Source organism: Crocodylus porosus, unplaced genomic scaffold (genome assembly GCF_001723895.1).
Source record: "Crocodylus porosus isolate Cpor-Errol unplaced genomic scaffold, CroPor_comp1, whole genome shotgun sequence".
In the NCBI taxonomy this organism is placed as follows: domain Eukaryota; kingdom Metazoa; phylum Chordata; order Crocodylia; family Crocodylidae; genus Crocodylus; species Crocodylus porosus.
In genome coordinates this window covers 2,843,172-2,866,662 of record NW_017728937.1, presented here as the reverse complement: position 1 = coordinate 2,866,662, position 23,491 = coordinate 2,843,172, and the positions used below count along the sequence as shown (strand labels likewise).

The 23,491-nt window shown below is 43.1% G+C and overlaps 1 protein-coding gene across 1 annotated transcript in view; it reads right to left on the bottom strand.

The window, feature by feature from the left end:
- LOC109318189 (sodium/hydrogen exchanger 10-like) overlaps nucleotides 1–23,491 on the bottom strand; it is a 206,155-nt gene that overhangs the window by 74,271 nt on the left and 108,393 nt on the right. The window contains exons 15-19 of the mRNA XM_019547271.1: nucleotides 15,595–15,790; nucleotides 12,287–12,475; nucleotides 9,297–9,446; nucleotides 8,337–8,388; nucleotides 2,491–2,639 (exon numbers count right to left, since the gene is read on the bottom strand). Coding sequence (XP_019402816.1) covers nucleotides 2,491–2,639; nucleotides 8,337–8,388; nucleotides 9,297–9,446; nucleotides 12,287–12,475; nucleotides 15,595–15,790 — 736 coding nt within the window. The remainder of the gene's footprint in view (nucleotides 1–2,490; nucleotides 2,640–8,336; nucleotides 8,389–9,296; nucleotides 9,447–12,286; nucleotides 12,476–15,594; nucleotides 15,791–23,491) is intronic.

The following is a 23,491-nucleotide window of genomic DNA, read 5'->3' as shown; positions in this document are numbered from 1 at the left end:
AAGCCAAACACACAAATTGCACTGGCTCACTTACCTTCCCAGGGCAAGTTCCTTCAGCCTCTCCTCATAAGTCATATTTCCCGTCCCTCTAATCATTTTTGTTGCCCAGACAAACACTTTGGGCGCATCTACATAAGATGCTAGCTCCGCAGTAGCCTAATAACACTGCACACTACCATGTCACAACACAGGGAGTGCTTATATGCTACTGCAGAATATTATTAGGGTACTGTGCAGTGGCATCAATAAAAAGGTGTTTGCCAGTGCTGCTGCACAGTAACTTGATTATACAAGAACTAAATTAGATATACAATAACCACTGCACTTTAATGGACATGTAAACATGCTCTGTTATTCATAAAACCTTTAATCTTGGGTGCTTAAGCAATATATATAGGCTGAGTCCACTTCTCATTCCTTCAGATCCTAGAAAATCCCAAAGAAAATTAAACAAGTACAAGTAGGAGAAAAGGAGGGAAGAGAGAATGCAAGATGTCAGAACAAGGAGGACCCTGACAACTAACACCAAGCTGGCCACAAGTAAGAACAAGCATTTTGTGAAAACATAAGGAACTGATATGAGTCAAAAGACCATAAAGTATTAGTAGTTTTGGTCCACTAAAAAATCCAAGATGCTTTTATTGCTTGGGAAACACCTGTTTGTGCATGATGCAGAGCACATAGCCAGGGGTCACACAAGCAGATTGCTGCCTAAAACTAGAGCTCCAAATGGGAAATGGCACAGCTCACAAACATTACTGATCCCTGACCCCCTTAACTTCCAGAGAATACATCCTCTGTTTGTGGAATGCATAGCTCATGTAAGGGGATCAATCTGAGAAGTTACTTCTCTAAAAAACTCATTGGGAGGTCCAAACTCATCAAAGCAGCTTACAGGACCTGCAGAATCAAGCATGGCTTCACCAGGGGTAAACCAAACAGGCAGAGCAGAGAAAGAGAAAGATAAAACAGACCTTATGAGAGAGGACATTGCTGAATCAATCTTCAAATATCAAATCTCTAAAATCTTCTATGTAGGCAAGAATTGTAATGTGTGTGTGTGTGGGGGGGGAAGATGTTTTGCAGCTGGTATACTGCTTTTTATTAAAGACCCTCTGTCCTCCTTAAGCAACAATATTCCAGACATGTAGATAATACTCAGCCTCTGGATGTCAAATTAATTATAATAAATCAGAAATGCTAGGTGACAGCAATGGATGTGGCCCTCAACAGGCGCCCCAAACTCATTAAGTGGCCCTCCAACTGAAATAATTGCCCACCCCTATTCTAAGATGTAGGGTCTTTAAGTGCCAAACATAATGGCATATAATCCTGTAACTCAGCTGAAAGATATTATAAACTGGTATGTGAAACCTTATTCAAAGCTATGGATTGATATTAAATGGCAGTGGTATGAGAAAATGGATTTCTCAGATGTATTGGTACACTGGGGAAAAGACAAAATCAGGCCAAAATAAACTTAAAGATCACCCCCTTATTCAGACTACTTTGAGTCTATAGAAAAACATAAGGCTGGGGACAGAAATTACACATGAACTGGTATAAGTGATTGGCAACCAGTCTAAACCTGTAACAGAACGCAAGTTCAATGTACATAAACCAATTTCAAAACAGAGGAATCCTGTTTAAGATAGACCTGGATGCATGTAGTAGCAGATTGAATCACACTAGGTTAGACTGATGCAGATCCCCTCCTGACACGTTAGGTTGTGGTCCCCTGGCATCCCAGGATGCATTACAGCCCAGCTCACTGATAGCTTGCTTTCACATGGCAGGCTTTTACCCCTACAGCCTGGCTCCACTAGGCAGTGAACATCCCAGCCCTGCCCCCTCACCAGCCTCCCACCTCTTAGCCACTGGGGTATTTGCCTCGGGAGTTCCTGCTGCACCTGCTGTGCAGACCCCAGCTGGGGATGGCCAGGACAAGGGGGTCCATTTCCCCACCCTGTCGTGGCCAAGAAGCGGAGAACTGGTGGAGGGGTGGGGCTGGAGTGTTCACTGCCTGGTGAAGCTGGGAGGCATGTGGGAGTGCCCTCTACTTTCTGGTCTTGGCCAGTGCAGGCATTTGCCTGCCTTAGCCAATGGAAGAGTGAACACGAGTTCTGTTAAGGTCCAACCTACACAGCTTAGAGAAACCTGTGTACACTGGATCAGATTCACCTCAGGCTTTTTGACCGTCTGTACTTAGCCTAAGAGTTGCTTTCCCTCTTGCCCCTCCCCATTGGCCTCCATTGCTAAAAATAAAGTATTCCTCCCTGGAACTTGTCTATAAAGATTTTCTGCTTCCATTTAAAAATGATTTTCAGCATTTTGTTTAAAATATTTTTGCTTCTGCAAAACGTAACCATGACAGCCTTGGAAGTTGAAGAATCAAGCAACTTTGCTAAAATGCACTTGCCAAAATTATATGGCTGAAAGACTTGCATGTAGAAGCTAGCATATACAAGCAGACTTCTGAAGTACTTTTACCTTCTCTATTTTGGCTCCTTCGTTTTTATCAACAATTCCTCCTGATTTCAAGACTTCAAGAGTTTCTGAAGCTGTGTTTAGCACTGTTTGAACTGCTTGTTTGGTTTTCAGAGCAGTAACGATATCTGGATAATCACGCTGCATTAAACCTATAATAAATAAGAACATGTTTTGACATTTTCACCTGAGTACACTTTTAAGTGTGACATTGCCCCACACATGGAGAAAACACCCTCAATATGCTAGTAAGTTAATAAAAGGAAAATTATTTGTTTTATTTCTGTTAGTCATAGTCTACCTTCTCTTCCTTGTTACGGAAAAATCCTTCACTTCATATTTTTTGTTTAGATCTTCCACAAAACAAGAAATTTATAACTGTTTCTGACCTTGATTTGTAGTTTGGAGGGAAAAAAAGACTCTTTTGCTCTATCAAAACATAAACCTCTATCAATAAGACAGGAACTATTTAAAAAAACTTTATTACCTCTTGTGCATTGCTAAATATATATATGATTAATTTTATGTCTGATTTCATTCCAATATTCTTAGCTTTATTTTAAGTTTGTTTTAATTTTTGAGTCTGGACCTTTTAGAATACTATAAATATTATTTGTGGGCTTGACCTTTGACTTCAATACCCATGCTTTACCTCTAGCACAGCGAGGTATTTGAGTCACTCAAGCTGCCTCCCTGCATGGTGGCAAATCCCAGCACCAATACTCTAAGCCAGGTTTTGTATCTGGTATATGGAGGTAACTGCAGTATTCAGTGATTTCTACTGCATGTGGAGTTCATTAAGAATGAACTCAAACTACTCAATGAGTTCCCTATCAGAATTAATGAGCCACTCATGACTATTTGTCTTAAACTGGAGGGGAGCCAATATTCCACTGTCATCAGCACTTATGCCTCGCCTCTTGATGCCACCAATGAAACCAAGGAGTAATGGCAACCTGACCAAGTGTTTTCTGATGTTCCAGAGGGAGACAGACTTATTCTTCTCCGTGATTTCAATGCCAGAGTCAGAAGGGACTCTAACCTCCAGAACTGAACCATTAGCAAGGAAGGAGTAGGAAAGGTCAACTCCACTAGCATCCTCTTGACCAAATGTGCTGAACGTGGACTCACCATCACCCGCACCCTGTTTCACCAAAAAAACAGGCCCAAGACAACATGACAATTCCCACAATCTAAGCACTGGCACCTGATTGACTATGTCATCATCTGTACCTGAGACTGCAAAAATGCCTGCATCACCTGAGCTATGCTAGGAGCTGATGACTGTTGGACTGAACACTGACTCATCCACTTAGTTATGTCACTCAGACTGGTTCCCAAACAATGGCTGCAGCAGAAGCAATGCCAATGGAAGATCAGTGTTGAAGGACTCAAGGACCCAAGCAAGCAAGACCTCTTCCATCAGTCCCTGAACCAAAAATTGGTGAATTCCAATCTACAACAATGAGAAAATATCAGGAGCATGAGGGGGTGCTCTCAAGGCCACCGTCATCAGTGCCTATGAAGAGACACTTGGATTCCCTACAAGGAAACATCAAGACTGGTTTGATGAGAATGACCAGGAGATCCAAGAGTTGATCAATCACAAGCACAAGGTCTTTTGTGCTTGGCAAAATGATACTAACTCCAAGCAAAAGAAACTGAATCTCTAACAAGCCAAGGCAGAGGTCCAAAGGAGGACCCGTGTTATGAAGAACAAATGGTGCAAAGACAAGGCTAAGGAGATTCAACATTTTTTTGATATGCACAATATGCAGTTTTCTCAGTGCCACCAAAGCCATCTATGGTCCAAGCACTCAGGGACCAAACCCCTTGAAGCCTAAGGATGGAGGAGACCTGATCAAAAAAAGGGGAGCCCATCAAAGCCCATTGGAAGGAACATTTTGAAGACCTTCTCAATAGAGACCCTGTGTTGACAAGACTGTTCTCAACTCCATCCTCCAACACTCAGTCAGAGATGTTCTCGGAATCTCTCCAACTCTTCACAAGGTGAGGAAAGCCAACAAGCAGATAATGACACAGCATCTGAAGCAGATGGAATCCCCAAAGAAATCTTCAAGCAATAGGGAGAGGAGCTTATATCACACCTTAATGCTCTCATCTTAAAGATCTGGAATGATGAGGAAATCCCAGATGACCTCAAGGATGCCATGATTGTGACAGTCTTCAAGAAAGGAGACAAGTCCAACTGTAGGAACTACAGAGGGATCACCTAGCTGTCCATCACAGGAAAGATCATTGTAAGAACCATCCTGAAGTGTCTCCTTCAATTTATTGAAAAGTTCCCCCTGGAATCTCAGTGTGGGTTTAGGGTATCAAGAGATACAACTAACAAGATCTTCACAGCTTGCCAGCTCCAGGAGAAATACCAGGAACAACATAAGCCTCTCTACATGGCCTTCTTTGATCTCACAGAAGCTTTTGACTGTCAGTCAAAAAGTGTTGTGGAGGATCCTTTTGAAATACAGATGCCCACCAAAATTTGTCACCATTCTCTGATTGCTCCGTGATGGTATGCAAGTGGTAGTTCTCAGTAATGGAACTATCACAGATCCCTTTGAGGTTAAAACAGGAGTTAAGCAAGGTTGCATCATTGCTCCAACACTCTTCTCAATATTTCTTGCCAGGCTGCTATATCTGACCACCAACAAGCTTCCAGCTGGAGTGAAGCTAAACTACCAAATGGATGGTAAGCTGTTTAACCTCAGCCAACTCAGAGCCAAAACCAAGATCACCCCAACCTCAATCATTGCGCTCCAATACGCTGATGATGCTGTAGTTTGTGCTCACTGGGAAGCATACCTTCAAGCAATCGTCAACGTCTTTACCGAAGCAAACAACAAAATGGGACTGATGCTTAACATTTGGAAGACTAAGGTCCTCCATCAGCAAGTTCCTAATGAACAGTCCTCAGGTCCGGTAATCCAGATCCAATGAGACTCTGGAGAACATTATTTCCTATACCTTGGAAGCTCTCTCTCTCAGAAGGCTGACATTGGCAAAGAAATCTAATATTACCTCAAATGGGTAAGTACAGCCTTTGGACACCTGAAGAAATGGGCGTTTGAAGATCATGACATTGGTTCTGAAACCAATCTCATGATTTATCAAGTGGTCGTGATCCCCACCTTGCTGTACAGAGCTGAGATGTGGACAACATACAGGAGACAACTAAAGTTGTTGGAGAAGTGCCATCAATCCTGCCTGAGGAAAATCTTTTGAACCCAGTGAAAAGATAGATGCACTAATGTTAGCATACTCCTACAAGCAAACACCATAAGTACTGAGGTGGTGATCATCTGACAACAAGTTTGTTGGGCTGGCCATGTCATCTGAATGTCTGACTCCAGGCTCCCAAAGCAAGTTTTATTATCCCAGCTCAGCCAAAGCATATGCTCAAGAGGACAGCAAAGAAAGTGCTTCAGGGACTTCCTCAAGGCCAATTTAAAAAAATCGCAACATTAATGTCAACTCATGGGAGACTATCACCCAGGACTGCCACAAATGGAGGAAGAGTCTGCTGCAGGGACCTTAGTACTCTGAATCCTCACAACAACAACAGGAGATGAAAAAGCAGAAGTGGCAGAAACAGTATCTTGCAGACCAAATCAAGAATCCAGGACCACTCAAACACATGTCTGAGCTTCAGTAGAGTCAATTCAATCCTGAACAGACCTCATCAGCCATCTTCAGATACATAGATGAGACAATCATGGAAGACAATCATCCTCGACTGCAAGGGATTGCTGAAGAAGACTGCACGGAGCAAACTTTGCACCTATGCAAGAGAGGCTTCTGACTGGCTTCAATGCCTCCCTGAGTCAAGGCAAATCCCAGGACCTGAGCTTTTGGTGCAGAAGGTAGCTAAAGCATGTAGCAACTTCAACTGTTGTATCAGAGGCAATGTCCATTAATCAGTCTATTTGGACAGCCATGTTATTCTGGTTGTGTAGGGCTCTAGATAACTACAGCCACTAGAATGGCTGTAGCTACTCAAAGCCTTTGCACAGCTAGTAACTGTTAGTCACCCTTATGCAGACAGGATTTACGCAGCTACATATAGCCATGGTAAATCCTTTAGTTGTGGCTAGACACCTTATTAGAATTTAAAATGCCAATGTAGCCATGTAAGCCACTGACATATGTGACTTATGCAGCTACATCAGTTGTTGAATGTCACCCAAAGTGCCCCATTTCTTATGGCAGAGCTGTCCAACTTGTAAGCGTCCAAGAGCCAAATGAAGTATAGGCTGTACCAGTAGGGGATTAGTGAGCCCTAGCACCACAGGCTATAACCAATCCCCTCTACCAAACTGTGAGCTGCCCATCCCTGGAGTGGAAGCAGGAAGCAGAAGCTAAAGGAGGGAGGAAGAGCCTAAAGACCTCAGCTGCAATAGCAGCTGGAGTGATAAGAGGAGCAAGCCAGGTAGGAGCCTGGGGGACATACAATTGGACAACGCTGCCTTATGGAATGACATGCATAACATAGACTTTTCTGCTTAAACTGGGCCAACATGAGAAAACAATCAGCTTTTGTTTTCATTACCAAAGTGGTCTGTAGGTGAGTCTAGCGTGGTTACATTTTGCTTGCCAAATCAGTGTTATTATATGGAACGCATAAAATGACATCCAAAATAAAATGTGTAACCACATAAAAGGAAAATTGATTCCAGCTACAAGTCTAAGGGAAACAAAATAACCTTCTGAATGAATCTGTAGAGATGGAAGCCAAATTAAACTTTCACTTCCCTATGAAAGTGATTCCAGCTGAAATCCAAAACTACAATAAGCAAGAAAACTTAATAATCCATTCTCCCCAGCATTCTCAGGATACATAAACTTGCTTTACATCTTCACCAGAATCCTCTAGAAAGCTTTGGTTATTGGGATACCACACACTCTTCTAAGGTGCTGACCAGACACCAGCCAAAGATGCATGAAGATCTCTAGCTCTAATCCAGGGTCTGGCAATCTTCAACAAGCTGCAGGCCAGAACAACACACCTCTGGTCTGCTGTGAGCTGGGCGTCTTCAGTAGTGTATCAGCAGTGCAGGGGGGTGCTTTCCCTGGCTGGGGCCAGGCTGCGCTGCTGCCACTTCTCCCAGTTACCTGCTCCTTCATGCTGGTTCACTTTCCAGGCATCTGCAAATTGTGTCTGCACTACCACCACATCCCCATCCCCTCCACCAGCTGCAACACAGGTACAGGTGGAAGCTGCCGTGCCCCAGCATAGCTCCCCACTGCCTGGAGGCTGTGCCTTTGCCACAAATGGAGGAAGGGGGGAAGCAGTAGCCGCATGGACACAGTTTGTAGATGCTTGGTCCTGTCATAGCTCCCCACTGGCTGGAAACTGCACCCATGGCACAGCCAAGGAACAGGGGGCTAGAAGAAGCAGTGGCAATGTGGGCAGCTCCTAACAGCCTGTCTCCAGCTTGGGCATGGGGAAAGTCCTGTTCCCTCCCCGCACCTTGTAGCTTACACACTGCTAAAGCCACCTGACCCATGTTGGACCAGAGCCAGGAGAACAGGAATTAGCAGCAGTTGTACAAGTCCAGCTGGAAGCTGTCTGGCCCTGATAGCTCCTTGCTGCCAGGCCTCAACACTGGCACAGGCAAAACCCTCCCACTCTGCTAATCTATTTCTCAGCTTCTTTTGATATTTCAAATTCTGTACTTAGATTCCAAAGAAGTGGAGAGAAAGGATGACTCTCATACATCTATACTGATAATTATCTCAAATCCAGTTACAGTTGAGTAATCATTTTTCTGATTCAAAGTTATCTACAGATGAGTGATATATATTTTGTAATCTATAATATTTTTATTTACCTAGCTCTTTCATTGCATCTTGTTTGTTCTTTTCCATAATTTTATTTATTTCCTGTAAAACAAAGGCAAATGCAATTTCTATTAGGAAAGTAAATTTTTTTTTCACATTTTACTACAAATACAAGTAAAGTTTGTCAAACTAATGTAGGTGGTTGGTAGAAATGAAAGAGTTAGGGTTAGCCTGAGCTATTAAGGCAGAAGGTCATCAGAGTCCAGTTGACACCCTTAGACAAGGTCTGAGTCAACCAGACCCTCTCGACAAGGTTCTGCTGGCAGAGAAGTTGGCCACAGGTGGGAAAAGAGTACTCCTCATAAACTATGTAGCTTTGTTGGCAAAAGCTTGCATGTACACATTGCTGCTGGCAGAAAAAAGTCTCAAATCTTCTTCCATGGGGTAAAGCTGGTATAGATCTGGTTGCAGAATAACATCATCTGCTATCAGAAATGTGGCTCTGACAGGGGCTTGGCCACCTCAGTGTTCATCATAGTTAAAGCAGCAGCAGTCCCCCTGACATGACATAGGGTTCAAATACAGGAGTTCTGCATTGTTCATAGTGGAGAAGCAGCTTCATCATTCTTTACAGAGAAGCAGCATGAATTTCCCAGAGTTGGGTCAGTTTTGCTAGAACTTATTTTTTAACAACAGATTAAGTTTTTTAACAAGTCTTTTCCCCTTTAAGGTTCCCCAGAGCCTGATGGATCATAGGGTTATAGGAAAACAGAGCTGGAAGGGACCTCACAAGATTATCTAGTCTAGCCCCTTGCTCAAGCCAGGATCATCCCTAACTAAACCATCCCAGCCAAATGTCCAAGTGTCTGATTATTCTAACATCTTCATTTAGGTAGGGAATAAATTGTGATCGTGAATTTGTGAGTTTATAACTTTTGTAATAATACAGGTTAAGATTTCCAAAATGCACATTTAAAGCTTTTCTTACCCTAGCTAGTGTTTTCCCTCACCTGGGAAATAGACTCATGACCAGCAATCTGTTCAATTAAATATTTTGTATCTTCTTCACCTTGAACATATCCTTTGGCAATATCATACCTAAAGGTTAGCTGTTTGTTTATTTGTTTATTCAACAGGTATATCAATTTTGGTATCACAATCTGAAATATATAATATTGACATAACATATATCTGGCAAACCAAATAACCAAATATATAAAATAAATGATTCAAGAGAAATGGGAACTTTCTGAATTAGAATTCTTAAAGTGTATTTATATTTTGTAAATTTAACTTAGATTTATGTCAATACTAAGAACAGCATGTATATCCTAGACTGCCATTGTTTAGTGAAAGTTCTCTTAAACTTTCTCTTATTATAGTATCTCACAAAGCCTGTTTTTATTTATGTCATGGAAATCAGAAAAATAAAAAGGTTAACTGCTGTAGTTATGGGGTTAATTTCCAGAATTCAGCTCCTCTGCAAAGACTCTAAGCTGTAGATTGTCACTGCTTCAAGTAAAAGTTTTTTGTGACCTACAATTAAATTAACATCTGGTGCCTGCAACTTTCTGTTTTAGTATTCAGAATCGATTATTAACTGAGTTAAATGGATTGACTGGATGGATGATTTTACACAAATATTGTCTTTAGCGTGTTCAACTGGTGCTATCTTGTCCTAGTATTGATAGTTACATTGTTAACCTTTAAATGTTTGATATAATTTCTAGTAGTCTTATCCTCAGTAATTTTTTTGTTTTTATTTTACTCCTGCATGTTTAATACTTTTAATACAATTCACGAAAAGAATAATTATTTTTCTTTCAGTATGCAAGACTGGCCAGAATTCTTAAAAATTCAGTTCATTAGCTGCTCCACTGATGAGAAAAGATACTCTTCTTTGGTTCTAACAGTAAGTAGGTGCACTGAGTGAAGACAGATCTGTGGGTACACATGTTCAGAAATAAACTGCCAATTAGTCAAGTCTTCCAGGTACCTGTACTGAGTCTTCCCCTGTACTGAGACAAATGATGATCTCACAGCATCAAGAGCTCCAATTTGCTTCTGCATCATGACAGCAAAGCTTGCATTGCAAAATAGGCAGTAAACATGTTTAAAGGGCTGACACAGAAAAGTCAATATGTGTTGCTGCATTTGTCCACTTTATATGAGGAGAAAAAAAGTTTACATTGTTCCAAAAGGAAGGATGCTGAAGATATCAGATAAATGAACTCCCGCCTTCAAATGACAGGTTTGAGATCAAAGGATGGTCCCCTACAGCTAAAAAGTAAAGGCAAAGAAAAACTTTACTGAAAAAGAAAACAAGGAAGGGGAATGAATTCTCCAAACCTGAATCTTGTGGACATGAGTGGCAGAGGCAATACTGACCACAGAGGCCTCTTTAAAAGACAGAAAATAGAAAGGATAAATAGAGGCAAATTCAAATAGAATATTAATAAGTGAATTAAAAATAAAATGTAAATCTCACAAAGCTGTCACCTTCCTCTTTAGCAGGCACAAAACACAGGAAGTTTCTGAGAAATTAAAAAAGGATGAGCAAAGAAGCAGTCATTTGACAAAAAACAGATGCCATGTATGCTTTCATTTAAGACATGGACAAGCTGGACTTCATCAATTAAAACTACCCATTGCACAAGAAAAGTCACCAAACTAGATTAAGGCACAGAGGCCTGACTAGAAGTTGGAATTGAAAAGTGTTTCAATTTTAAATATCAGATATTTATGTGATAAGTGGATTAACTATAAAGCATTAAAAATAAAGCTTGAGCTTTTGTGAAGACTTAATGATTGCCATTTTTCTGCACCAAGAGTCAAGAATTGATGCTACCACTGAAAGAAAGCAACATTTAACTGTACTATACAATCTTCCTTCTGAATGAGAATTTAAAGCATGATTGATGGAAGCAGTATTAGATGTTCAGCCACAGCCAGGAGATTGCAACACCAGAACTGAAGATCGTAGAAATGTTGAGTATCATCTAGTTTTCTTCCTGCCTCACCCTGCGAAGGAGCAGAGGAAGTAAAGATAAGGGTAGGAATGTGTACTGGAAAACTGAGAGAAGAAATCTGCAGAGTATCTTTCTGTTCTTGTTTCTAGGTAGAAAACGTAGCATTCAACATTAGACTGAATGCAACATAAATCAATCTGTGGGATGTCTTATTTCCCAAAGAAGTTTTTGAATACTGAGCATCAGGGGAACTATTTAACTTAATTTTCAGATAAAGGGTGATGGTTATTAAGAGCAGAATGCAGCTGAAATATTCATGAGAAATCTGGCTCTTGATAACGTTAGTCATGTGTTTTGGGATTTTATAAATTTAGTGGCATCATCCTGCTACTAGGGATTTTCACAGATTGAAAGATGATCTGAGTGTAGAAATAAAAAAGTTGTATTATAATAAGTCACAAAGCCTGAAGAAAAAGAACCTTTCTCAGGATTTTTGATGGAAAAATTAGTCTTCTCCCCACCTCAACCTAGTCATATTGTGACTGCTGAATCTGGTAAGAACAATCTTCAACAAAACACAAGTTTTTTTCTTGCGAGTACATGAAGCACATGCATTGTATGCATATTAAGTGTAAACTTTTTGAAATGGTGGCCAAACAAATAAAGGAAGAAAAAGGTTGCTTAACTCTGCAAACAAATACAAGAATTTTGTGGTAAAAATGGTGAGCAAAACTTTCTTCAACAATTATTAATTAGGAAAACCAAAAGAAAACCTATTACTGGCCAGCAATGATAAAACTGTTTGACTTCTCTCAAACGGCAGAACAAACAGGATAGGAGAAAAGATTTTTATGAAACATAATCAAAATGATATGTGTTGGGATACTATTCACATCAAGGAAAAGACAAACACATTTAAATGGTGAAACCTGGGAACACTATCATTTTACTGATCATTAAACAAATAAACAAACAAAAATCCCTTCATGATTGTATAATACCTTGATAAAAATTATGAAAACTATTCTTACCTTCAAAAGACGAAGAATTCTAATAAGACGAACAATCCGGAATACCCTGATAGCGTTAATCACATGGTATGATGTGTGAACTGATTTAACTGTGTTAATAATAAAGATATCTATGAGTCCAATTATTATGATTAACATGTCAAATTGGTTCCAGTGGTAAAAGATGTAGGTCTTCCCCATGGTTAGAGCCTGTTTTGATTAATAATATGCAATATTTATTTCAATTCACTACTTTATTTACCTGACAAAAACAAATAAAAGGGTATATTAAACTTTTATTCAGATCTGAAAATAACTACAGGAAACCCCTGCTTAGCACTCTTAATTGGTTCCTGAAAAAATGAGTGTTAAGTGAAACAAGCATTAAGCGAAACTGAAAGTACTTGATGACCCAAGATTGTGACCGCAATTGTTTTTAATGACCCAAGATGGTGACCACAAGCGTTATAACGAAACTTGCTGAGCACTAAGTAAAATCAGGTATGAATTTCAAATGAGCGTGGTAGTGAAATAGTGCTAAGTGAAACAGCATTGAGTGGGGGTTGCCTGTATAACGCATCTTCGCACACTACAACTCTAGATTGATAAACCCACTCTCACTAATGGTCAGGGTATGTTTATATGGCACACTGCAGCATGCATTGGTTTAGCAAAGGAGCAGGTAATTATTTTGGGTAGAGGGCTGCTTACTGAGTTTTGGCAGCCTATCCAGGGCTGCAAGGGTAATCTCACCCCTTGACAAGTGGCCTGCTCCCGGTTGCCATCTTGGGACTGGAAGTCCCACCCCCTAACCCCTCACTTTTGCCACCAAAAGTCCCTCCCTTGCCCCCCAGAAGTACTCCTTTCAGCAAGGGGGTTTGCCATCTCAGAACCAGAAAAATTGCAAATGATATTCTAAAAATCAAAAGTGTACTACAACATTCATTAATTTCATTTCAAAAACTATTTTGATCCTGATTTACATGTGTTTGTGTAGTGTACATAGAGGTGATTGTATAATAGCTTAAAATGAAGTCTTACTTTTGTATATTGTGGGAGGGTGGGGGTGAGTGACTGGGTATAGGTTTGTGGGTATGTGGGGGGTAGGGGAGTGTGTGTGTGTGGGGTGGAGGAGCATATGGATGTGTGTGGATGTGTGGGGTATGGCGTTTGTGGGGGGATGTGTGTGGGGGGAGGGTGGCTGGGGAGGGTTGTGGCATGCATGGAGGAGGGTTTGTCCACAGCCCGCCTCTCCTCCCCCCCTACGGCAGGCAGAACCCCCACCAGCACTTCTTTAAGCCTGGGTTCTGCACTCCTACTGCTCCTGGCCCCAGGGCACTGGCATGGGTCCCGTGCTCCTGCTCAATGCCACTTCCCCCTCCCTTCTGCCACTGCTGCCCTTCTCATGCCGCTTCCTCATCCCCCTCCACTCGCCACTCTAGCACCACATCCTAGCTGTGCAGCTGAGACCACACAACACAGCAGGAACTGGACTGGCCTGGCCAGCATCGCACAAAGCCAGCTGAGAATCACGGGGGCTGGGCTGGTGCCTGCTGAGTCTGGCACCCAGTGCTGGAGCCAGGAACCACATGGTGCTGGAGCAGTAGCAGATGTAGGCAGAAAAGCAGGGAAATACCTGCGGCAGGCAGCAGGGGCATGGCAGCGAGCGGGCACGCAGAACGCAGCAACATCTGGGCAGGATCACAGGACTGGTGCACCAGGGCCAGTGCTGGCAGGGGCCCAGCGTGGGGCATGGGCTGGTGGGGGCTCTATGGAGCTGGGCTGCACCAGCAGGGAGAGGGGGGAGCCAGCTTGGCTCCATAGAGCCCCTGCCAAACCTGGGCCCTCCTGGGGTTCCTCCTTGGGGGGATGCACAGGCCCCCAGATCTGCACATGGGACAACAGCAGGCTATGGTGAATTTTGGGGTGGCAGCAGCTTGCCTCCCAGTGCTGCTTCCACTCTTCCTGGAGTTCCTAGAACAGCCCAGTGCTGCCACCGGCCCCAGCCTTGGTTGTAGGAATGAGGTGGTTGCACTGAGAAGAGGGTTGTTGCTCCCAAAAATTTGCCATGGCTGCCCCAAGCTGCCTGCTAAGCGCTGGGGAGAACCTGGTGGTGCCACTAGCCCCATCCTGCAGTGGCAGCCTGTTATTGTCCCATGCACAGATCCAGGGGCCTGCGTCCCCCCCAGGAAGAGCCCAGCATAGCCCTCCAGCCTGCAGCCCTCCTGGGGGATACGTAGCAACAAGAGCCATGCCCCACACCTACTCACAGTTCCTGTGCTTTGCTGCCAGCTGCAACCCCAGGAGCTGCCAATGGGTTGTGCTGCACCCCTCCCTCCACCCCCTCCCTAGTGTCAGCCTCAATCCCTCCCTCCCTCACTACCATGGGAACATATCCCTACTTGTTACATTATAAAGTGGGTTTGCTTTATGCAAATTCAATTTATGCGCTGTTCTCTGGGAATGCACATACCACATAAATCAAGGGAAACCTGTATTTTATAAGAAAGTTAATTAAGAGAGCTGTGGCTATGGTCAGCAATTATTTGAGATACTGACTTTTGAGGTGAATCCAAGCCAGATCAGCACCCCCAAAATTTCCATTTGATGTGTTGTCATAGTTGGAAGGAACAGAGACGAGCAGAAAACCATGCCTGCTTTATAGTTTCTCTGTCTCTCTCTCCCCATCTCTCTCTCTCTCTCTCTCTTAGTTTGTTCAGGAACAGCATGGAAGAAACATACAAGTGTATAAGCACTCACCAAATTACTAGGAAATTTCCACCATCAGAGCTATTAATTGCCATCACATCCCAAGAGCTGAGACGTGTAGAGGTCACGTAAAGACGCTATTTATAAGGAAGATCTGGTCCACTACTAATGTATATAAACTGGGATGAAACTCAGATATGTTTCTTTATTATTGTGTCTTTTAGAAGCATTTTATTATTGCTTCATAGGAAGCTGCTGAATATTATCAGTATTAAGAAATATCGAGTACTTCTAAACTGTCATACACAGAACACAGCTGTAATGACAGAGCACAGAATAATGCAGCTGTATACAAAAAAGGAATGAACATTCATAAGCTCAGCACAAAAATTGATTTTGCTTTTAAGTTGCACTGAAAAAAAATTCTAAGCAACTTAAAGAATACTCATTAAATTATTAGGGAAACAACTGGGCAAGAAATAGACAAGAGACAGACATTTTCTGTCTTTTACATTTAAAAGAATTATCATGAAGCATTTAAGTATTTTTAAAAAGGAATTCTGCATTTTATGGGGAATATGAAAAATATTACCATTAATAGAAAAAAAAAGATACACTACCTTTAATAATGCCTCAAGCATATACAACCCAAGGAAATAGTAGTTTGAAATTTTCAGTTGTTGAAGAAGCTGGTCATGGTAGGCCGGCAAGTAATTAATTATCATAGGAAATACGTTTAACAATGTTACAATGTGACTTGCATACTCAAATTCATCTGTGAATACTATAAAATGACATATCTTCAGAAACTTGTTCCTGCAAATGAATTTTAAGAAAATAATTATTTGGTGACTTTTTTTTATAATGAATTAATTTTGCTTGGTATAATAATCGGTAAATAAGGTAAATATTGACCGAAACAATTGTAGACACCAATTAAATGTACTTTGCCATTTTAACAATAAGAGATACTTTCTTAATATTACCTTACAATATTCTTATACAAAAGCTTAGGTAAATTAAGCTACTGTATATTTACTAAATGCATCCAAAACCATGTTTCACCAAACAGTGATTAGAGCCAACATACTTTTTATTATATTCTAGGAAAATGGGATCTAGCTAATCAATCATACCAAACTATTAAAAAAATCTAGAATTATCAAATAAGTATGTAATCACAAGTGAAATCTAATGATGATGGTGGTAGGTCTGATGGCTGCTTGCAGATGTTAAAAAAAACAAAACAAAATGGTACTTCACTTTAAATTTGGTGTCTTCCCACACTGAGCTCAGAGGATGCCCAGAAGAGGCAACCCGTTAGTTGGACCCAACTTGCCCAACATCTAAAATATTGGGCACGTTAGTGGGGCTTTTTTGGTGCTTTTGTCTAATAGCTGATTGAATCAGCTTTAACTAAAAGTGCCAAAAAGCCCTGCTGAAGTGCCTGATCTATACTCTATCTATGCTGGGGGACTGAGTCAAAGTAATGCACTGCTGCTTTCAGTAAAGTGTGTTTGGTGTTTTTTGAACATCTGCAAGCAGCCATAGAGATCTTTCCACTTACAGAATACAAGATGAAATCACCGTAAGTGGCAGTGTAGAAAGATACTAAAGATTCTTACATGCTCCTTGAATTCAAGGAAGCTGTAATCATTACAAAATGTGGCTGCAGTTAGACCAGAAAGTGGCTGAAAAGTTTTGAATATAGCCCTGTAATCTATGAGGAGATCTGCTTATGGCAAATTGTTCCACAGAACCTCAGGTTCCATGACAGGTCATCAGGGGTTTAGCAAAGAGACAGGGGTTAATGGCATCCACCATTACCATGGTGGGTTGCCTGGTTTCATGTCAGGCTGCATGGCATGCAAAACCAAGGGTAGGGGTTCCACAGCAGAAGTGAGATGAAAGGGTTCTATGACTTTAGGATGTTTGAAAGCCACTGATTTAGGGAAAAGCTACAAGAGCCATGGAAGAGAAAATGAAATTGACTGATCCTGGAGAAGGAGATTAAAAAGAAGTGATTGTTGAAAGGAAGACCTATGAAAAACGGAGAAAAAGAGAGATCAGGGATAAAGCAGAATAGTGGGAAAGTGGGAAAATGGATAGATCCATAGAAAACGATAAAAGGAGCAAACAGAAACTATAGAAAGAAAAATGAACTGGTGAAAATAATAAATAGGAAAGAAAATGGATAAAAATCCCTTTACACTAAGGTTTATATACTTTTAAAATATAACATGATGTACTATTTAAAAAATGCCAGTGCTTTAGTGTATTAATAACTCTATAAAGAAAAGAGACTCTTTTGTAATCTGGCTCTTTGGTGCCACTGGCTGCCTTCTCCTCTGAATATGCTTCCTTATTGCCTTGCACTCCTTTTCAAATATTCTCTTTCCCTTCATTATTAAATCGCCATCCCATTCCCTTTTCTACAAAAGAGATTGCTCAGATGTTTGGTAGTCCTAATGTGTATATGCTGTCCTGCTTCTAAATACAACTTTCTAGAGTACCTGCACAATTTTTGTATTGCCAATCAGGTAAGGGCAGAAATGTAACCTTAGACAAATATAGGTAGCTACTACTGCATGACATTTGGACCTAGCTCTTCAAGCATACCCATGAGATGAAGTGTTGAGCATTGCAACATCTAACTTTTAGGTCCCTGGCCACCAAAGTGGAATTCAGAACCCTGTGTTAGGCACTTAGGCACTGTATAAAGTATAGGGAAAGACAGGCAACACACAATAAGATCCACAAGAACCAGTACACTGAGTTGGGAACTACCCCAAATTAGCCAATAGGAAAAAATGAGGACAGCCAGCCATAGTTTATTAGTGTGCAAGTAACACTCTAGGTAAGCTGTTTCCAGTTTGGGAAGTAATGTGCATCACCATGGCACTGTTTGGTAACAAAACTGAGTGGTATAGACCTACCCTATGAACTGATCCAAGATGACTGTGATGGGGATGTGGCCACACCCCTCCACATGTGTGGTGCATGCACAGTGAAGAAAGCTCACTGCCCATGTGCCACAGAGTCCAAGGGGGTGTGGCTGCACCCCCTCACTTTCATTCTGGATGCCAGTGAGCTCTCCTAGCTGGGAGCTCCTGCTGGGAGTTCTGCCTCTACTAGGAGCTCCATGACCTCACCTGCTGGTCAGTGCAAGGTCTGCATGAAGTCCAAGCTTCAAGCAGCTCTGGAACCTGCTGCTCTTTGCACTTCCCATTCCTCCTCCCCACCTCATCCTCTGAATTCAGCAGCGGAGAGAAGGGGGAGGAATAGCTGGCACCACTACTCATGCAGCTCTGGAAGTGGATCCCAGGGGCTGTGCTGCTTCTTCTGCTGCCTCCTCCACTCTGTCCCGTCTTCTCGTCTCCCCTGGTACTGAATTAAATGTGGGGTGGGGAGAAGAGAGGGGAAGAGTTGAACAGTAGCAGGCTGTGGAGTTGCTTGAAAGCAGGGACTCCAGACAGCCCCATGTCAACCAGCCAGCCAATGAGCTTGTAGAGCTCCCAGAACATGCAGAGCTCCTAGCAAGAGCTACACTGATACTCCAGAATATCAGAGTGCATCCTGCATACAGCCAAAAGGGTGCAACCATTCCACTACAACCCTTATGGATCTACACCTGCCTATGTACCTGGAGAACTTGGATGTAAAAGCCTTAAATGACTATTGAGTTTAGGGACCTCCAGAGTTGACAGCTGAGTGGGGGTTTCAGTGTAGCAATTTTTGGTTTAGGTGCTCAAATTCTGCCTAACTTCTAATCTCAGTGCTTAAGTCCTTGTTTGGATCTGGCCCTTTTTGAAAATATTGCCAGTCTTTTGTCATTGAGGGCCAGAGATTGTGACCTGGCTGTGGCTGTGGCTGTGGGCTGCGATTCTCTGCCCACCCCCCCAGCAATTAGCTGACTGCATTCACTTTGGAGGGCAGCAAGATCAGCAGTAGAGAGCACTACAGAGCAGATGGGCAGCAAATTGCAGCTCCATGCCACCAATCCCCATGTCAGACTGGAACTCCTGCTGATCAAGAAGATAAAACCTGGTACTAAAAAAAGATACTGCCTTCCTGGAATTTTAAATAGTCCCTTTTTTTAATCAAATGAGAATATCAAAATCCTTTAGATTGAGGGCATCAAACAAAGTGGCAGATAAAGAAGAAAGAATGGCTACTAACAATGCCATATAGAATTTTTCACTTGCGTATTTAAGTTTTCTAGGGTCTAAAATATGGGGTAGATCATCTTCCCTTTCAGAATGAGAAAATATCAGGAATAGAACTCTTCCTTAGAAACTCATCTATATTATTTATTTCTATAAGTAAATACACTTTCCTCTTTAAAATTATGTTGCAAGAAGAATCTTTGAAAAATTAAGGGAGAAGGGAAGTAAAGGTGGGCACAGATATTTCTGGAAGGATATAGACTCCGGTAATAGAAATGGGGCAGAGAAAGGTCTATTTCTTGTTGATTATGTCTTTCCAGGCCATGGAAGAAGCAGACAAAGCAGAGTGTCTATCTTCAAAAGATAATGACAATGTTTCTTCAGACATATTTAAATCTCACCAAGATACTTTCATCAAATTTGTTACTAAAATTACAGAGAAACACCTAGGAATATAAATGTTGCAAAATCTCTGAAATTAGGAATTAAACAGTTCTTTAGATGTTTATTTTGAGTATTACAAAAGGCTGGGGTTTGTGGGTTTTAACATCTCTGAAGCTGGAACTGGCTCAAAGGTAATAGCCTTATATCAGTTGGCAACATAAAACCTAAAGATAGCGGACCATTTCTCTTTAAGTTTGTTTAGTGAATCATGTCTGAAGCCAAAAAATAAATTCAAATACCTTGAAGGGCAAGTCAATTCTGGAGAGCATTTCACTTGAATCTGGATTACTGGAATCACATATAATTCCTAGAGACACTACAGATGGCATGGCCAACATGCTACAGTAATCTAGCTAGGAGCAATCCAGGAATAAACTTTCTCAGTAGGTGTGCCTACATGAGTTGCTTTACTGTGCATTAGGCTAATTTAATGTGCAATAAAGTGTCAACATCTACATGTGCATGGGACATACTGCTCAGTAAATTAGGCTAAAGCGCTGTTTGCTAGTACCAACAGGTAATAGATTAATGGCACATTACCTACTGAACAGTAGTATATGTGTAGACACTGACTGGGAGCAACTTGTTCCTGGTCAGCCTAGGCAGCAGGGGCCACATGGGGTGGGGCAGGGTTGCTGTCCACAGCTCCAGTGCAGAGTTCAGGACCACAGCCCGGCTCAGTGGTGCTGGCTTGGGGCGATGCCCTGTGGTCAAGTGGCAGCAACACCCTGAGCTTATTATTTTAAAACAAAAAGATTATATTTGGCTTGCTGAGGGGATGGGGGACCTGTCTGTCCCAAGGACAGAGATCTTCCCCATCCCCTCAGCCTTGCTGCTGCCCATGTAGCATGACCCAGTTGGCTCTCACTCCCTGCCCATGCACACGGAGAGCTGGGAGCTGAGCAGTGCTGGGACTGGAGGAAATGCGGGGGGAGGGTAAGAAGTGTCAGGACTTGGGGGAGATGCATCTTCCCTGGTACTGGCACTGCTTACCTCCCCTGTATGGTGCTGTTCACTCACCCACATCTCTACCTGTTTCTGGAGCTGCTCAGCTTCTGGCTCCCCCCAGGCACAGGTGGGGAGCAGGAGCCAACTGGGGCATATGTTATGTGGACAGTAGCAGTTCTGAGGGGACGGGGAAGCTCTCTGTCCTTGGCCAGGTGCTGTAGAGACAAGACAGCTTCCCTGTCACAGTGCAGCTCAGCTCATGGCTCCTGGGGGGAGCTGAGAACTGAGCAGTGCTGGGACTGGAGACAAAGAACAAGGGAAGAGCTCAGGGTGCTGCTGCCACTCAGCCACAGGGCATTGCTTCAAGCCAGGCTCACAGAGCTAGGCTGAGATCCTGAGCTCTACACAGCTGGGAGCTGTCCCGCACTCTGGGACAGCTCTGTCTCTGCTCCCCAGAGCCCAGGCTTAATCCTAGTGTTCCCTGCCAGCCTGAGGTGGGGGAGCCTGGAGCAGAGCCACAGAAGCAACCCTGGTCTCAACTGCTCCCATTGGAAGCAAATATGCTTCCAATGTGGGTGCACATGTCACTGTGTTCCCGGGTGCAGTTTACTGCACTGTATCTTAATATGTAGTAATCTTAACACGCATTAATTTCACATGTAGACGCACCCAGCTGGAGTAACAGTTATGAGTTATTGCTCCCTCATATCCTATTCTACCTGAATAGGCACATAACCGTAATCCCCTGAAATGAGGAAAAGAGACCCTTTTTAGCCCAGTAACCCAGTGGGATTAAAGAATTTGCCTTCAAAGTGCTTTAGGCGCCCCACAGCCAGAGAGCCTTGAGTTCACATGTCTTACTTCCCAGCAAGGTGCCTTACCCACCTGCACATAGGCTAGACTGAGCCAAAGGAATCCTCCATATCTCCTGTGGAAGTTAGCCTATTGAGCATTTATATAACCCACTAACCCAATAGCTTTTCTGCACTTTGCATTTAACAGTCATTAGATAAAATGGATAAACTGCAGTAGTACAGTCCCAACGGGGATAGAGCAAGAATCTGAGGCCCCCTCTCTTTCAGAGATTAATCCTCTAAACCACACTTCCTCTGGATTACTGTCTTCCCCTTGGCCTTGCATATCTTCCATTTTTGGCTGCCCAGTGGCATAGCTTCCAGAATTGAGCTGGTGAGTGCCCAGGCCTTTGTGGTTAGAGCACTTTTCTGGGAAGTGGGAGATGCATGTTCAAATCCTCTCTGGGTGAGGGGAGCCCAGAACATGAGTCCCCCACTCCCTATGCAAAAGCTCTACCCATTAGAGTTATGATTCCAAAGTTCCTGCAGTTACCACACATATATGCTGAGGACCAGAAGTGAATCCTCCCAGACATCAAAAGTCAGTGCCCTCGGAAAGAGATCTGACTACCCAATAAAATCCACAAAGATCTATCAGAGAAAAATGTACAGAATGGTTACAATCAATCCTGAATCGCCTGCTAGATTCTCAGAGGTGACTCATGTAGAAATATCAGTGTGGACTATAAGAAAAAAAGAGTAGACTGTAAGAAAAAGATGACAATTTGATCTGCATGCTTCCTTTTTTCCCCTAAATGCACTCTCTAGGCATGTCCAGACAAGCACGCATGTGTATCTTGCAGCATCTCAAAGGGGTTTGAGACTCTGCAAGACACATATGCAGGAACAAACAAATGTTCCCTGCACTGCATATTTGCAGCATGGGAGCGAAATTAGACCCAAAAAAACCCCATGTTGCAGAACAGTGGGGCAAGGCACAGTCCGTGCCTGGAGACAACCTAGGAGTGGTCCTCTAGGAAGGATGCTCTGGTTTCTGGCCAGAGCATCTCTCTGGTGCTCCTGATGCCCCTGGCCCTGTCAAGGGTAAGTCAACTGGGTCAAGAGCTTTGGCCTGGCTGTGGGTGATGGGTGGCAGGTGGGTTCACTCCCAATCTTTCTTCAGGTCCTGCAGCGACTGCCATACAGTATCAGTTGAGGCAGAGGAGGCTGCCAAGTACAATTCCTGGCAGGCCTCCACCTGTGCCAGGTTCCCTGAGTCTTGGACTGTGAGCAGTATATCGTTGGCATGCAATGACAGGCCCAGCCACACCACCAGCTCTTGGAGCATCAACCCCACCCCCTGCCTCCACAGGAAGATGAGGAAGGACTCCAGGGTCAAGATGTACAGCTGGTTTGGCAGTGGGCAGCCTTGACACACCCCTCTCCTAAACAGGATGGGCTCCATCAGGGTCCAGACAAGGTGGTGATTGTTGAAAGGGGTCAGTTGGATGCCAGAGGAGTGGGCCTGGGCAAAATGTGGCAAAGAGATATACACCTGGTCCAACCAGGACTGGCATACTTGCTCCTCCTCCACTCTGACATAGGTGAAGGAAGTGGGGGCCCGTAGGGTGTCCACCAGGGAGTAGTCCACCAGGATCTCCCCAAGGACACCTATGGCAGCCTGGTTCCACTCCCTGCCCGACCAGTCTCGTGCATCTAGAGTAATGTTAAAGTCCCTGCCAAGGACCAGGCACTCGCAAGGGTTGAGGGTGCTGATGTAAGTGGCTGCCTGGTGAAAAATATCTGCCAACTCTGGGTCCTTTGCAAGGGCGTACATGTTCAGAAGGTTCAGAACTAGTCCCTGCACTTGGATCCAGAGGTGCAGCAAGTGGCCCAGTACCACCTCAACATCCTGGAGAACCTCTGGCTGTGGGCCTGGGGAGAACAAGGTGGCCACCCCATAAGAGGTGGCCGAGAGGTGACTAAAAAAGACCCTGCCTCCCCACTCCAGCTGCAAATTAGGCTCATTGGCCGAAATTGTCAATATCTCCTGCAAGAATACTGTGGGGTACCCCCACTCCTGAAGGAAGGAGTGGATGTTGAGAGCAGCTAGGGAGATCCCCAGAAACTGGGCCACTCCTTCTCCCCATGTGATAGTCTTGCGG